This window comes from Pleurodeles waltl, chromosome 6, assembly GCF_031143425.1.
Source record: "Pleurodeles waltl isolate 20211129_DDA chromosome 6, aPleWal1.hap1.20221129, whole genome shotgun sequence".
In the NCBI taxonomy this organism is placed as follows: Eukaryota; Metazoa; Chordata; class Amphibia; order Caudata; family Salamandridae; genus Pleurodeles; species Pleurodeles waltl.
In genome coordinates this window covers 757,649,477-757,665,452 of record NC_090445.1, presented here as the reverse complement: position 1 = coordinate 757,665,452, position 15,976 = coordinate 757,649,477, and the positions used below count along the sequence as shown (strand labels likewise).

The 15,976-nt window shown below is 42.4% G+C and overlaps 1 protein-coding gene across 1 annotated transcript in view; it reads left to right on the top strand.

Moving 5' to 3' along the window:
- Nucleotides 1–15,976, top strand: part of LOC138300242 (caspase-7-like) — a 231,587-nt gene that overhangs the window by 168,743 nt on the left and 46,868 nt on the right. Inside the window, exon 6 of the mRNA XM_069239327.1 lies at nucleotides 51–189. Coding sequence (XP_069095428.1) covers nucleotides 51–189 — 139 coding nt within the window. The remainder of the gene's footprint in view (nucleotides 1–50; nucleotides 190–15,976) is intronic.

Genomic DNA, 15,976 nt, shown 5'->3' with positions numbered 1-15,976 from the left:
ATTATGTTTCACTCAATTAAGATTGTCCTTATTTGTTTTTGATTGGTCAGGCTTGCAGAGGATCAAAATTGGATATAGGGATAGAAGCTGATGCCGCAACTACCAGTGACTCAGAGGAGGATGATGCCAGTCCGAAAAATAAGATTCCAATTGAAGCTGATTTCTTGCTGGCTTATAGCACCGTGGAAGGTAATTAAGTTTTACTCTGTCTAAAGATACTCTTTTTATTCTTTTGAGTCCAAGAAGGTGTTTTCTGTCTTTTCTTCTCACCAAAGTGTCCCGTTTTAGTGGGATTGCATCTTATTAAAACATTAACTGGCAATAATCCATACAGAGTAGGGCTAGCACGTGCACATCTCATGCACGGTTTGACGCAGTTCGACCAGGAGCTGCCCATGCCGTGGGCCAAGCACTGTACCCTCAGAACCTGCTGTGGATAACCTAAGGATGTCCACAGTAGACTGTAGGTACAGTTAATGAGCTCCGGTCATGCCCTACAACTTGTACCTGAGTCTGCAAAACCCTTTGTGCATGGCCAGTGGCCAGGAGTAGTGGAATGTTGTTATTTTTCAATAGCCCTAATGTAGTGAAGTTGATTCTACACATTAATGCAGTTTTAGGGCTGTTTCATGGTGCCTTGATGGCCATCATTTTCAAGCAGGTGAGGTAGTGTTATAGTTCAAATCATAGAGTGGTTTGATGCGTTGTGCATAATCTGGAATGAGCGCATTTCTCTAAAAAGTGCGGGGCTAGGCCTTTGCATTTATTTGATAGTTCGTATTCCAGAAACAGGGCACTGAGAAGGCTATTTTAGTTTTCTTCAAAGTGAATTTGTAGCCAAGGGCTGCAAACCCTAAAACGATCCGATCGACCCTGCAAGATAAATGCTGAGGTCATCATCTGTGATATAGATGTCATCCACATAGGATAACGTCTGGGGATCAATATCATGCAATATTAATGTTACACGGGCAGAAAACAACCCTGGGCTGTTCTTATGGTCCTGGGGCAAATGGCAGAAGCATTTTTGTGAGCCAAACGTGAATGCACTCAGGTCCCGACTTTCATGTGCTAAGTTTTGGCAGAAAAAAATGCTGGAGATATCTAAGGCGGTTTTGTATTTTTTGCGCACTATTTTGTTAATTAGTGCAGTGCTGTGTGAATTTTGTATTGAGTATGTGCGTATATAGTTGTTGAGGTGTCTGTAATCTATGACTATTCTATATGAATGGTCTGGTTTTGCAACGGGCAATAACAGGTTATACATTGCAGAGCCGACTGAGGATCTCTCTCACTGAAGCTTTAGCCACTTGTTTAACAGGATATTGGGGCTGAGGCTGGGGTGTACATGGTACATGGTGGGGGGAATCCCTATCCCACCCTACATGGTTACGGTATAGAACAGGTGCCTGCACCAAAGCCCAGCCTACAGCATAGGCTGATTTTACCGCTTCTGGAACAAGATCTGAGAAAGAGGCATAATTACATTTTCCCAATGTGGTAGCTTGCGGATTTGTTCTGGTGGCCTTTCTCTTTCTTGCAATAGGATATCACAATGAAGTTCGTCCCAGAATATTACACTAAAAGTGCACTCTATGTCTCCCTGAATTTGGAACCCTGTCAGTGGGAGAACGCACCTATCCACAGTCTTGACTCCAAGAAAGTCATTAGTTGCTGTAGCATCCAGATGATCCTTCAGACTCTGGCTACATATTGTGACTTCTGCTGCGCTGTCCAGCAGGGTCACTGCCCATGTCTTCTTCCTCAGCAATGTTTTCAAGTTTGCTGGCATGTTTTATTGAAGTCGCTGCCACCTTTTTCTTTTTAAATTGTGGCTTTTGTTGTGTTGCCCTCCTTTTTATCGGAAGACCAATGTAAGTCTTTCTTCTGTGTCATGTAGTCAGTACGTTGCTGTGACCAGCCCATTCTCTCACTCCATCAATCCAGTGTGTCCTGAAAGGAACGAGAGAGACGTGAATCAGTATATCTGCCAGGAGTCTTTAAAATTTCTCTATTTCTGAGATTAAGGGCCTCATTATGAGTCTGGCGGTCTTCCGTCAACACTGCCAGGCTGCCGCCACCAGGGGATTACGAGTCCCTATACCACCAGCCTTTCCACAGTGGTTACACTGCCATGGAAAGGGTGACGGAATGGGGTGTCAGGGACCCCTGGGGGGCCCTGCACGGCCCAGGCACTTGGCAGGGGCAGTGCAAGGGCCCCCATGCACAGCCCCGTTGCGCATTCCACTGCGTGAATTATGGGGGGTTTAGCCCACAAGGGTGGTCTAGTGGCGGTATGTGTTTGGTAGGCAGTTTCCACCACCTGCCAAACTCATAATGAGGCACTACATCTCCTTTTGGAGCCCTCCAGATGTGGAGAGTCTGCTCTTTGACTTCTTCTGTCTTTATTTTAATTTGTGTTTATCCCACCGTTTTTTTAGAACCCTCTGTGCTTCCTTAGGGGTCGTACTCTGAATTTCAGGCTTCTTCAGCTTGACTCCCAACCTATCCCATCCTATACCAGTATAGGTTTCAGAAATAATTTGTGGTAGTTGACCCTCCTGTTCCAACTGTAGAATCTCCAGGAGCCACTGGTGTATAGCCAACGCTACTGCTTCCCCTTTAATGTTACTTAGTATTATTGAGGAGACTGTGTCGAAATTACACATTAGTTTCATCCCCAATTCTAGGGCTGGAGCAGCCCCTTGCTCATTTTAAATCTGTTTTAACACTTCAGGTAAGTTGGCAGTGTTGGGGTACCATGTGTGGTAGTATACATTGCAGCAAAGACTCTACTCCATGTGGTGCAGTAGTCCACTGAGGGAACAATTCCGAATGGCAAGCACATTGTGAGAATTCTATGTTTGTTCTACAGTACCGTATGGGGAAACACAGCTTCCAGCTGATTTTGTTTTCTGGGCTATCCAGAACGGGATTTTCTCTCGTTCTGTGGGCACTTTACCTATGATAGAATGTACTGTTTGTGAATTTATCCTAGTAGTAGCCAATTGGTAACCAGCAGGTGGTGGTGGTGCCGGACACGCTGGTGTTGTGTTCAGAGTTCGCATTACAAACTGAACAACTTGTCTATATAGTGTTACTAGCTCAAGGTATTGATCGCGCAGATCTGCTGCCTGCATGTTTTGTGTACCTGGGTGAGGTGTGTACGTGGCAAACATAGGCCACGTCGATCTTTCATTACCTATGGGACTCAATCTGAAGGGTTGTATTACGTGTGGTAGGGCGCCATTAAACCAGTTCTGACATTCTTGATAAGTAATCGGTATTTCAAAATACTGGTATGCATCGTACCATTGAGGTACATTTGCTATTCTGTATGTGTGAAATCTGAACGATCCTTGGTCTTCCTCAGGAAAAGCTGATCCAAGGGTAGAACGCTTCTGCTTGGTAAGCTTCATTAGCTTCTACTATGAATGTGACATCCCCGCCCTCATCTGGTAAGCCATGTGCTACTAGGTGTAATGTTAATGCTTGTCTAGCATTCTCAGGAATGTCTATGGGGTTAGCCATATTGTGTAATGGGTAACGGAGATGGAACACCAAGTGGGGAGAAAAAAAGTCCTTTTAATGGTTCGAGCTCAAACAACCTACAGCCTAGTTAGTTGCTCCCTGTTCAGCAGTGGAGGACCTTCCCTAAGACCACGGACATCTCCGTATGATGGTACTTAGAGTACCTGTTGTATGTGAGACAGTGATAGTCAGGGTATCCGTAGATTAGTGCCTAAACACCATTGATGGTGACGCCATGTCGTAGTTTGACTCTTGCTCTAGGCAAGACTGCTGTTTTAAGGATGACAGTACTTATGTTTGTAGGCGACTAAGCCAATCCTCCAACAAGTCGCAACTGTCGTCCCAACCCATCCGGCTCAGAAGCAGTGCCTTACCAAAAACCTGAACAGTAAAAGGTGATTTGTGGCAGCCTTTACGCATAGACTCAAGAGTGCTACATCTCAGGGAGTGTCGTGGTTAAACGGAGATTACCCCTTTCTCACATGAACAACATGTCTCATTCAAACACACAGGCAATGAAGGAGATGCAGTAAAGGCGTAAAATGTTTTTATTAACAATACTGCAATCTACAATACATTTTATGGGCTGCAATGACAGGGATAATGAACAATGCAAGAAACAGAATTGTGAACACAAGAGTCATTAATACAAAGACCCCCACCATCTTGTAATAACATAAAATGACAAGAGATATGATATATGTACTAATACCCTAACATGATAAACTTAACCCCTAACCTAAAGAGAGCTAGGTGTGAGAAACCTAATCTGCCAATGCCATATCCATGAGAAGAGTCCCACAACGCTTGTTACCTTGGAATGTGGTCTCTAGATCAGACTCCGTGGGGACACGAAGGCTGGGTCAGCGTCAAGGTGAGGTGCAGCATTGATAGCGTTGATGGCATCTGGTAGAAATCACTCTAACTATCTGTCTGTGTAAGGTGCATTTATACAGATGTGATCAGACTACTGACGTAGGTCTGTCCCCAAACAATAGATAACAAGACATGCTTGGGGCGGCAATTACACAAACAATTCCCTCGAAAGCGCAAAGATAGAAAGTACCTAATATGAATTTCTACTGTTTGTTTAACTTTGATGCTGATAGTGACGCCTTAGCACAGTGGCACTGATAATATGAAACCAATACATTGGCCTTACTAAAAACAATGCAGCCATCTTGGAAACATATAATTAAATAACAGTGCTAAAACAGAGCAAACTAAGTAGGGTAAAAGTCACTGGGTGACGGGCGTACAAGTCTGCAAGCCAGAAGTCTAAGCTAACTCCTGCTTCTCATTAAAACAAGATAGGATTCACTACAGTACCACTGCGGTACATTTGCTATCTTGTAAGTGTGAAATGTATATGTTGTCTCATCTTCCTCAGGAAAGGTGACCCAGGAATAGAATATTTCTGTTTGGTGAGATTCATGAGCTTTCACGATAAATGTGACATTCCTGTCCTCATCTGTTAAGTCATGGGCTATTAGATGTTGTGTTAATGTGTATCTAAAATTTTCCGGAATCTGTATGGCATTAGCCATGTTGAATATTGGGTATAGAGAATGAATACCAAATGGGGAGAAAGCCCTTTTAAGAGTTCAAGATTGAACAACTTACATCCTAGTTAGGTGCTCCCTATTCATCAGAGGAGGATTATCCCTAAGACCACGGACGTCTCCATATAATGGTACTTAGGATACCTGCTGTCTGTGAGCCAGGGATACTCAGGATATTCGTAAATTAGTGCCAAGGCACCATTATTGGTGGCGCCATGTCGTAGCTGGCCACTCGCTCCTAGACGAGACTGCTGGTTTAGGGATGACAGCACTTTTGTTTGTAGGCAACTGATTCACTCCTATAAAAAGTCGCAACTGTCAACCGAACCATCCCGGCTCACAAGCTGTACCTCACCAAAAACCCAAAAAGTAAAACGTGATTTCTGGCAGCCTTACGCATGGACTCTAGTCAAGACCTCTCAGGGAAGTCATGGTGGAACGGAAGTTGCCCTTTTCTCACGTTAACAACAAGTCTCAGTCAGGCGATGAAGGAGATGCAGGAACGTTTTCAATAGGTTTATTGAAAAGACTGCAGTCTATGATAAAATGCATGAGCTGCAATGATTAGGATAACAAACAGTAAAAGAAGCAAAATTGTGAAGATGAGATTTGTGAATATAAAGCCCCCCCCCCACCATCTTACAATAAACATGAGATATACAATTCCTAGCACAGAGAGTCTAATCTCTACCATAATGAAAGCTAGGATGATAATCCTAATCACCAGTACCATGTCCATGAGAAGCGCCCCAACCCTTGTTACCTTGGAATGAGGTCTCTAGGTCAGACTATGTGGTGACACAAAGATTGAGTTCTGCAGCAAGGTGATGTGCAGCATAGATGGCATCTGGAGGGAATCCCTCTAATGACCTTGTGTAGGAGGCTGGCCTGGTTTGTAGTGGGTACCTTGGGTACTTACACATTATACCAGGTCCAGTTATCCCTTATTAATAAAATGTAGTAGTGTTCTAGCAGCTTAGACTGATAGAGGTAGCTATAGCAGAGCAGCTTAGGCTGAACTAGGAGACATGCAAAGTTCACGCAATGCCACTTATCGTTACACAGTACTTATACACAAGTAAATACTCAGTGTTACCAAAAATAAAGGTATTTATTTGGGTGACACAGTACCAAAAATATCTTAGAGGCAATGCTCCTTCTGGAGGTAAGTATTATAGACAATATATACACTAGACACCAAAATTAGACAAGTAAATAGTCATAGAACAATGCAAACAACAGGAAATGCTATAGAATACAATGGGAGAAAATGGGTCTGGGGCAACACAAACCATATACTAAGAAAGTGGAATGGTAATCACAAATTCTTCCCTAGACAAGTGTAGAGTGTGCAGAATTGCTGGGAGAGTAAGAATACAGTAAAGGTAAGTAAATTACCCCACCCCAGAGCCCAGAAAAGCAGGAGTAAAGTACTGCAAGTTTCCTTAGGACACACTACACCTCGTTTTTGGAATTTTGCAGCAGCCAACCAAGTCTGCAAAGAACAACTGCTGGATTATTGGACCTGAAGACCTGCAAAGGAAGGGGACCAAGTCTAGAAGTCGAAAGAAGTTCCAGGAAGGACAGGAGCCCCTGCCAACCCAGAAGAGGGTGCAAAAGAAGACTCCACAGTTAGTTGAAGACTGAAGAATTACACCCTAGGAAGATGCCAGCGGATTCCTGCATGATGCAAAAGATGTCCCACGGCGTGAAGATCGTTGCAGATGAGATTTCGTTTTTGAAGTCATCAACAAGCCTTGCCTACCCCAAAAGTGTGTTTTGCAACAACAAAGTGGTGCTGGATGGACCCAGGAGGGACCTGGGGGCCTCAACTCTGTGTGAGGAGGAAGAGAGGGCTCTCAGCACTGTAGAGAGCCCTCAGGATACCAGCCAGCAACCCCAGGAGTTGCAGAATCTGGGTTCAGAGGAGGTGCAAAATGTGGTTAATGCAGCACAACAAAAGAAGGTCCCACGCTGCCGGAAAACAATTCAGCGTCACAGGATGGAGTGTAGAGGGCCTGGGGCAGGCTGTACATGAAGGAATTTTGCAAAGAGTGCACAGAGGCCTCGGGAGACGAACAAGATGCAGTACACTGGGGTACTGTCATTCTCGGGGAAGGCAAGGTCTTACCTCCTCTATGTCAATGATGTCTACCCTTTGTGTCCTTAGGAGCACGCTCGTTTCTGTGAGAGTAGTCCCAGGGTACCGGTCATCGTCTTGGAAGGTGTCTGCTTGGAGCAGAGGAGTGATTCTGTCACTCCACGGGAGATTTCTTCGGTCCTTCTGGTGATGGATGAAGACAGGGAGTCCCCAGAGCGTGCACACCATGGAAACTGTTGCAGTTGCTGTCTTGGAGTTGAGGTTGCTGAAGAAAAGTGTCTCTTGTAGACACTTTGTTGCAGTTACAGCGTTTCTTGGAGCAGGCTGCAGTTGATCTGAGGTCAGAAGAGTCTGAAGTTGTTGCAGAGGATTCCTGAAGGAAACTTGCAAGCTGAATCTAAAGAGAACCACAGGAGAGACCCTAAATAGCCCTGAGAGGGGGATTGGCTACCTTATCAGGTATGGACCTATCAGGAGGGGTCTCTGACGTCACCTGCTGGCACTGGCCTCTCAGAGCCCTCCAAAGTGACCCCACACCTTGCAAATCAAGATGGCTGAAGTCTGGGACACATTGGAGGAGCTCTGGGCACCACCCCTGGGGTAGTGATGGACAGGGGAATGGTCACTCACCATTCCTTTGTCCAGTTTCCTGCCAGAGCAGGGGAGAAGGCGTCCCTGAACCGGTGTAGACTGGTTTATGCAAGGAGGGCACCATCTGTGCCCTTCAAAGCATTTCCATAGGCTGGAGGAGGCTACCCCTCCCCCAGCCTGTAACACCTATTTCCAAAGGGAGAGGGTGTAACACCCTGCTCTCAGAGTAAATGCTTTGTTCTGCCTTCCTGGGACTAGTCTGCCCAGACCCCAGGAGGGCAGAACCCTGTCTGTGAGGTGGCAACAGCTGTAGCTGCAGTGCAAACCTCAGAGAGCTGGTTTGGCAGTACTAGGGGTCCATGGTGGAGCCCCCAGGATGCATGGGATTGGCTTCCCAATACCTGATTTGGAACAGGGGGACACTTCTATCATCTTAGACATGTTTCATGGCCATATTTGGAGTTACCATTGTGAAGCTACATAGAGGTATAGGCTTATATGTAGTGCACGTGTTTAATGGCATCTCCGCACTCACAAAGTCCGGGGAGATGGCCCTGAACTATGTGGGTGCACCTTTGCTAGTGCAAGGATGCCCTCCCATTTAATAACTTTGCACCTAACTTTCAGCAAGTGAAGGTTAGACATATAGGTGACTTATAAGTTACTTACGTGCAGTGAAAATGGCTGTGAAATAGTGTGCACACTATTTCACGCAGGCTGCAATGGCAGTCCAGTGTAAGGGTTTGTCTGAGCTCCCAATGGGTGGCAAAAGAAATGCTGCAGCCCATCTGGATCTCCTGGAACCCCAATGCCCTGGGTACCTAGGTACAATATACTAGGGACTTATAAGGGGGGTCCAGTATGCCAATTGAAATTGGTAAATTAAGTCACTGGCCTACAGCGACTAATTCAAAAGCAGAGAGAGCATAAGCACTGAGGTTCTGGTTAGCAGAGCCTCAGTGACACAGTTAGGCAATACACAGGCATACACATTAGGCCATAAATTATGAGCCTTGGGGTCCTGACCAGCAGGATCCCAGTGAGACAAGCAAAAACATACTGACATACATGTGAAAAATGGGGGTAACATGCCAAGGAAGATGGTACTTTCCTACACCTTGTCCTTGTGAGATGTATTTATACAGATCATGTAGCACCCCTGACACAGGTATGTTTCCAGACAACTGATAAGGAGGCAGATTTGTGGCGTCAATTATATAAACAATCCCCAACAAGTGTACATTATGTTCCTCTCACATGTGAGAAAGGGACAAGATAACTATACCTATGTACATTACTGATCATAACACTGATAATGACACCTTCTTAGAGTGGCACTGAATACAAATCAAAACATGTTTATAAAATATAAACAACAACAGCCAACTTAGAAGAAATAATAAAATAAATGGAATAAAACGCAGTAGGCTAAGTTGCTTAAAAGTCACTGGGTGACGGAGGCACAGGCATGCAAGCCAAAGGCTAAGCTAAACTCTTGAGTCCCAATAAGAACTAAAATGGATTCACCACAGCAGTGTCATACCAGTGTGACTCAGTGTTGTCATCTCCGACTGCACTCAAGCATTAAAGGTTTATATAGGTGCATACCACAATGACTGGCCTGTTTGAGACATTTATTAAATCAGTCCTATGGCACTGATCAAGCAGCTTAATTGACCTAATATGTGTAAGGACTGACTAGGCTAATTGTACAAAACATTTGTAAACTATTTCCTTTTCTTGCAAAGACAACGTTAAGCCAGATACTTCACATTATAACACATTAGTCAGATCTTCCTTAATGTGTAGTTGAGTCTAACTAATATGGGCAAGCTGCTGGACAAAGTGTGTAGGGGAAACTATAACCTAATTCCCGGGAAACTAATTCCTACTGAAATCACATCTGTATAAACGCCCGAATATCTGAAGGCGGAAGTAAAATTATAATATGTTAAGTTAAAGCATTGCACAAGCAATACAGAAACTGTCATTGATGCCCACATTTTCTGCCTTTTTTAGCCAATATCTCAGATACAGATAAGTGCCTATTTCCTCACTTTAAGATGTGCCCAAGACCTCGCAAAGAGCATCAGGCAAGCACAAACATGTCCTCTACACAAGCCAACAGCAAGATCTATGGAAGGATAAACACAGCAAATTCCATCTTTAAAAGACAAAGAGCCAGATGTATCAAGAAACTGATTTGCGTTTCTTGCGAATGCAAAAAAGCTTGATACATCTGGCCCAAGTAGAGTTATTTATTTGCAAATTGCATAGGATGTAGTCTTTATTACCATCATGTGAAATAACGTCGAGGAGACGCACTGCCACTGACATATTTTCCAAACAGATCACTGATATATTTGGGGCGTATGTCTAAGAAACATAAACCACACTTACATGTAAGAACCAGTGCCCTGGACTACAGGTGATTTAGTACGTGAATATAACGTTGTGAAGTGTAAGATGAAGTCCTTTTATACTACTGCGGTACATAAATATTTATGGTGTTCTGACAAAATATTGATTTAAAAATATCAAGTTGCAGAAATATTGAGTTTTTAATATTGTGACACAGAAATGTTATGTGCAAAAATATCATTGACAAAAATATTTATGTTTTGTTTTAAGGTAAGAAACATTGTTTGTTATGTTTCTTTATGTGTTTAAATAATATTTTAATTGTCCATGTTTTGTATTGTTTGTATATTTGTGGTTAAAGTTTTTAGATATAGTTTGCAATTTTAAGTTATTGTTTTATTTTATTTAATTGTAAAATAATAGCTAGTTGTGAGCTTTGTAGAGGGAACAGGGTGGAAAGTTAATTAGGTATAATTAATTTAGATATATTTTAATTAATATGAATTATTTTATTATTAAGTATATAAATCGTGCAAATATTTGTAAGTTATATTTTAGGTGCAGGATTGTTGGGTTTGTAGGGGTATAGAGTGGGAAGTTAATTAAATCATAAATAACAAAGTAATAATTATTTATAAATTATTACTTAATGAGTTGCTAATTAATTATGTAAATTGTGTAATTAGTATATTTTTTAATTTACATTTTAGGTGCAGGTTTTTGGGTCTGTAGGGGTATGGAGTGGGAAGTTAATTAAATAATAATTGATTCATTACAAATTAGTTATTTATAATTAACTAATTATGTAAATTGTGTAATTATAATTGTTAAAATTTAGGAAAATGTATAATGTGCTACCATAGTGTAGAAATTCTTAGAAATAATTATTAAATAACAGTTTTCTCATTATTATTTTAAAAAATGATAATCATTTTAATTGTTTATTTGTTTTTTAATATATATTTATTGAATTTTATGTTAATAGTTTTATCATTTAATGAAAGTAATACTTGTATTAAAATAAGGTATGTGTTGAGGGGAGGCTTCTTCACAATGGCGAAGGAACGTTGCCCCACTGACTGAGCCAGCAGCTGAATAATTAAATAATATTTTAATATTGTTTTATCTTTCAGCTGGTGGCCCAGCCAGCATGTGCAGGGAGGGTCAGGGCTATTTCATGGGAGTGGGGAGGACGAGGAGTGGAGTCAGTGCACTAAGTGCGCATGTCAGTTTGGCCGGCCATCTTAAGCTGGCCAAACTGACATGCACACTTAGGTTTCTACAGGAGTAGTAAATCTTACCCCTCCTGAGTCCAGTGCTTTCCCTACTGTTGCGCAGACTGGGGTGGGAATAGTAAATGTTACCCCTCCTGAGACCAACATTTTCCCTACGGTTGCACTAACCTGAGTGGGAATATCAAATCTTACCTTTCTAGAGACCAACACTTTCCTTACTGTTGAACAGACTGTTGTAGGAAAAGTTAATTTTACCCCTCCTGAGTCCAGTGCTTTCCCTACTGTTGCACAGACTGGAGTGGGAATAGCAAATTGTACCCCTCTTGAGTCCAACACTTTCCCTACTGTTGCACCAACTGGAATGGAAATAGTCAATTTTACCCCTCCTGAGTCCAATGGTTTCCCTACTGTTGCACATACGGTAGTAGGAATATGAAATTTTACCTCTCCTGAGTACAACGCTTTCCCTACTGTTGCACAGACTTGAGTGTGAATAGTAAATAATACCCCTCCGAAGTCCAATGCATTCGCTACTGTTGCACAGACTAGAGTGGGATTAGTAAATTTTACCCCTCCTGAGTCCAACGCTTTCTCTGCTGTTGAACAGATTGGAGTGGAAATATTAATATGCATTATTCCTAGAAATGTACTGTTTTGTTTATATTGTTAAAAAATATATTATTATATTTCGGAATATTTTAAATTATATATTTTTTAATTAGCAATGTTTGTAATATGTAATATATTTTTTGTAAAATGTATTTTTTCATATTGTTGACTTTTTTATGTGTAATTGAATTAGTATGTTTTTAAAACAAATCTGTTTATTTTTTATGGTTTTTGTATATATATATTATTAAATAAAATAAAAAATTAGTGATTTATAATATCAATTTAAAACTATTATTTTAATCGTTTTACACTATATATGTGTAAAAAAGCATACACACATGCATATGTATATGTGTTTGTTTAAATACGTATTTATTTATATATTTTTTATATGATTTAAATATATTTATTTTACATTATATTACTGTTACATGTTAATATATTTAAAGTTTACTACTTTTAACTATATATTTTTGAAAACAATATTTTTGTATGTAGTTTTCGATATTAGTGTAAAACAATACTTTTTTTTATTTTTTTTTATTTTCAATTATAAGTATAATACAGCGAAATGTTTGTGCTCTATATTTTTGTCATGGTATTTTTGTATCCTGATATTTAGGGTTTCAATATTTTGTTAGTGACCCAATTTATATGCATGTTAGTGGCAAGGAAGGTAATGAAAACTCTGCTTCCAGCAGGCAGGAGCATTTTTAAAGCACCCGCCTGCTGGAAATGGATTGTTTGCTTTTGCTCGGCAGGAGTTGTCACAGCTCCCACAAAGTAAAAACAAACAGCTACCTCCTAAGGTTAGGATCCTGGGACGGTAGTAGGAGCCAGCCTTGGGGTCTGCGGCTCCAAGGGCCGTATATGGCTCCTGAAGGGGGTGCTGTGTGGCTTCCCTTCTTTTTTTAACAAAAACTATTTGGCCTAGGGGAGGTGATGGTCCCCGGGGTCAGGGGGTTCGCACGGACCCCCTTCAATACATTTTTATTATAGTCTCAGACAGGTGGTGACCCCGAGGCCTGGGGGGATCCGAGAAGCCCCCTATAATTTTTTTTTAACATTTAGCACCAGGGAAGTGGTGGTCTCTGGTGCCCAGGGTGTTCTGTGTGGCCCCCAAATATATTTTAAATGTAGGCCTGGAGAGGTGGCGGTCCCTGAGGCCAGGGGAAGTCCATGCAGCCCCCCTTGCATAAATTCATTAGTGAAGCCTGGGTAGGTGCTGGTCCCTTCAGTAAATCTTTACTGTAGCCCCAGGGAGGTGGCGGTCCCCAGGACCTTGGTACATTTGTGCTGCCCCACGTTTATAGTTTAAATATAGCCCTGGGGAGATCGTAGCCCCCAGGGCCAGGAGGGATCCACGCCCCCACACTAATTTATTACTGATGCCCCGTGGAAGTGGTGGTGCAGACCTTCTACATATATTGTTGCTTATGCCATGGGGTGGTGGTGGTCCCTGAAGCTTTAATAGGCCCTATGAGGGGGGGCCCTTAAGCCCCCTGTCTTAATACAGTGGCAATGCCCCCGGGACCTGCCCGATCTGGGGTCAAATTAACTTAGAAACGTGGGAGACAGTGTTTTTTTTTTCTTCTCATAGAAATCAACAGATCCAGTTGCAGATTTCTCTGTGAATTAAAAAAAAATACTTTTTACCCTAGGGTGGGACCCAGAGAGACCCCTAGACCAAGGCTAGAGGGATAGGGTATACATACCCTGGACACTTTTCTTTCTTTTTTAAAAACTTTTTTAGGGCTTGGCTGAAGCCAAGTCCCAAAATGGCTACCAACACTTCTTGTTTGAAGTGTAGAAAATCTGATCGCAGCAGGACATCTCCCTAGATCCGCGGCCCTAGTTATACAAATTTCTTTTCCCTTTGATATCTCAAAAATTACTGAACAGATTTACACCAAATAAAAAAAGTGTGATCTACAGACCGAAACAACCTTGTTGTCAAATTTGGTGTAATTTCGACCAGTGGTTTGGGATGCATGCGTGTCTAAAGGGTCTGTGGGAATTACGATGAAAAACTCACATTTTTTTACCCCTTCACCTTTTGTAGGCCCCACTTGACAGATCACCCCAAAACTTTCCATGCACAACTGACACTTTTTTGGGGAAAAACTGTGACGATTCATCAAACAGCGCCAAACATAAAGTGAAGTCAAAAAATGCTTTTTCAATGGAAACTAGGGGCCTCATTTCGAGTTTGGCAGACCGGAAAGCCTGTCTGCCAAACTCCTGACAGGGTGGCTCCCGCCATAATAGCGACTACCCCGCCAGACCTATTAGGTGTTTCCTATTAGGCTGATGGGCGGAAACTGAGGTTTCCGCCCATCAGCCTAGCGGGAAACAGGCGGCAGCTTTGTCTCCAACTTGAAATCGAGCCAGCGGCAATGCTGTTGCCTACAGTGAACATTGTGAGGGTGCTGGGCAGGGGGACCCCTGCACTGCCCAAGCGAAGTGCACGGGCCCCTGCACCTGTTTTTCACCAGCATTTTCATGCCGGTAAAACCGCAATGAAAAGGCTAGTGGAGAACAAGATTGTAATCCACAGGGCAGTGCTGCATGCAGTGCTGCATGCAGCGCTGCGCTGGCGAATTACAATCTCCACCTACCTTCAACCCGTCAGGATCACCGATCCCGGCAGAGATGGCAGAACCCTGGCAGTCTGACTGCCAGGGTATTTATGTGGTGATTGGACCACCACAGCAGCAGCAGTCCTGACTTCCAGCCTCGTAATGAGGACCTAGGTAATAACTATAGATACCTACTTGTGACCGCCAATAGTATGTATATATATATATATATATATATATATATATATATATATATATATATATATATATATATATATACACACCACTACAGATTGAATTAGCATCCTTATTTTTATATTTTTCATTGCAGTACGAATAACTCGAAGGAGCAGCAGTGCTCTGCTTATCAAAGAGAAATAAGTACAATTGTGTGCAGAGGCGCCATCAAACAGCGGCAGCAGGAGTGGGTTATTTATGAGCCTCTTCTCTCTGCAACTCGGCAGGCAAAGGCTCATAATTAAAAGTGAAAGGTTGGGAGTGTGAGTTAGTGGATGGATGGGTGCATGGATGGATGAATTTGGAATGGTGGGTGGATGGGTGAGAGAAAGGATGAATGGATAGATGCCTGGCTGTTTGGGTGAAAGGATGGATATAAGGATGGATGAGTGAACGGAATGAAGAATGGATGAACAGATGGATGGATGGATGGTTGAATAGATGAATGAAAGGGTGGATGGATGATGAGAAGGTGTTTGGATGAATAGTGAAAGGGTGGATTGATGATCCTAGGATGATAGATGAGTGAGTGAAAGGATGAATGATGATAAAAGGGTAAATGGATGAATGGATGAGTTGGTGGATGGGCGGGATGAAAGATTGGTTGAATTGATGAGTGAATGGCTGTATAGATCGATGGATGGATGAATAAAAGAATAGCTGTAAGTCTGGATGAGTGAAAGAATATGTGGATGAGTGAAATGGACCATAGCTGGATGGCTGGATGAAAGGGTGGATACTTGAGTGAAAGGATCGATGGGTGAGTGAAAGGTTAGATGAATGGATTGATAAATGGGTGTGTGAGTGAAATGATGAATAGATGGGAGTGAAAGGGTGGATGGATAGATGCATGGATGAATGAGTGAAAGTATGGATGTAAGAATGGATGAGTGAAAGGGAGGAAGGGTGGATGGATGGATGATGAGTGAAAGTAAAACTGGATGGATGGAAGAGTGAAAGGGGGATGGATGGAGGATGAGACAAAGGATGGATGGATGAGTGAGTGAAAGAATGGATGGATGAGCAAACGCGTAAATGGATGAATGGATGGGCGGATGGATGGATGATGGATGAATGGAATGAAAGACTGGGTGAATAAATAAGATAAAAGGGTGGATGTATGGATGGAGTGAAAAGATGGATGGATGGGTAAAAGTATGGATGGAT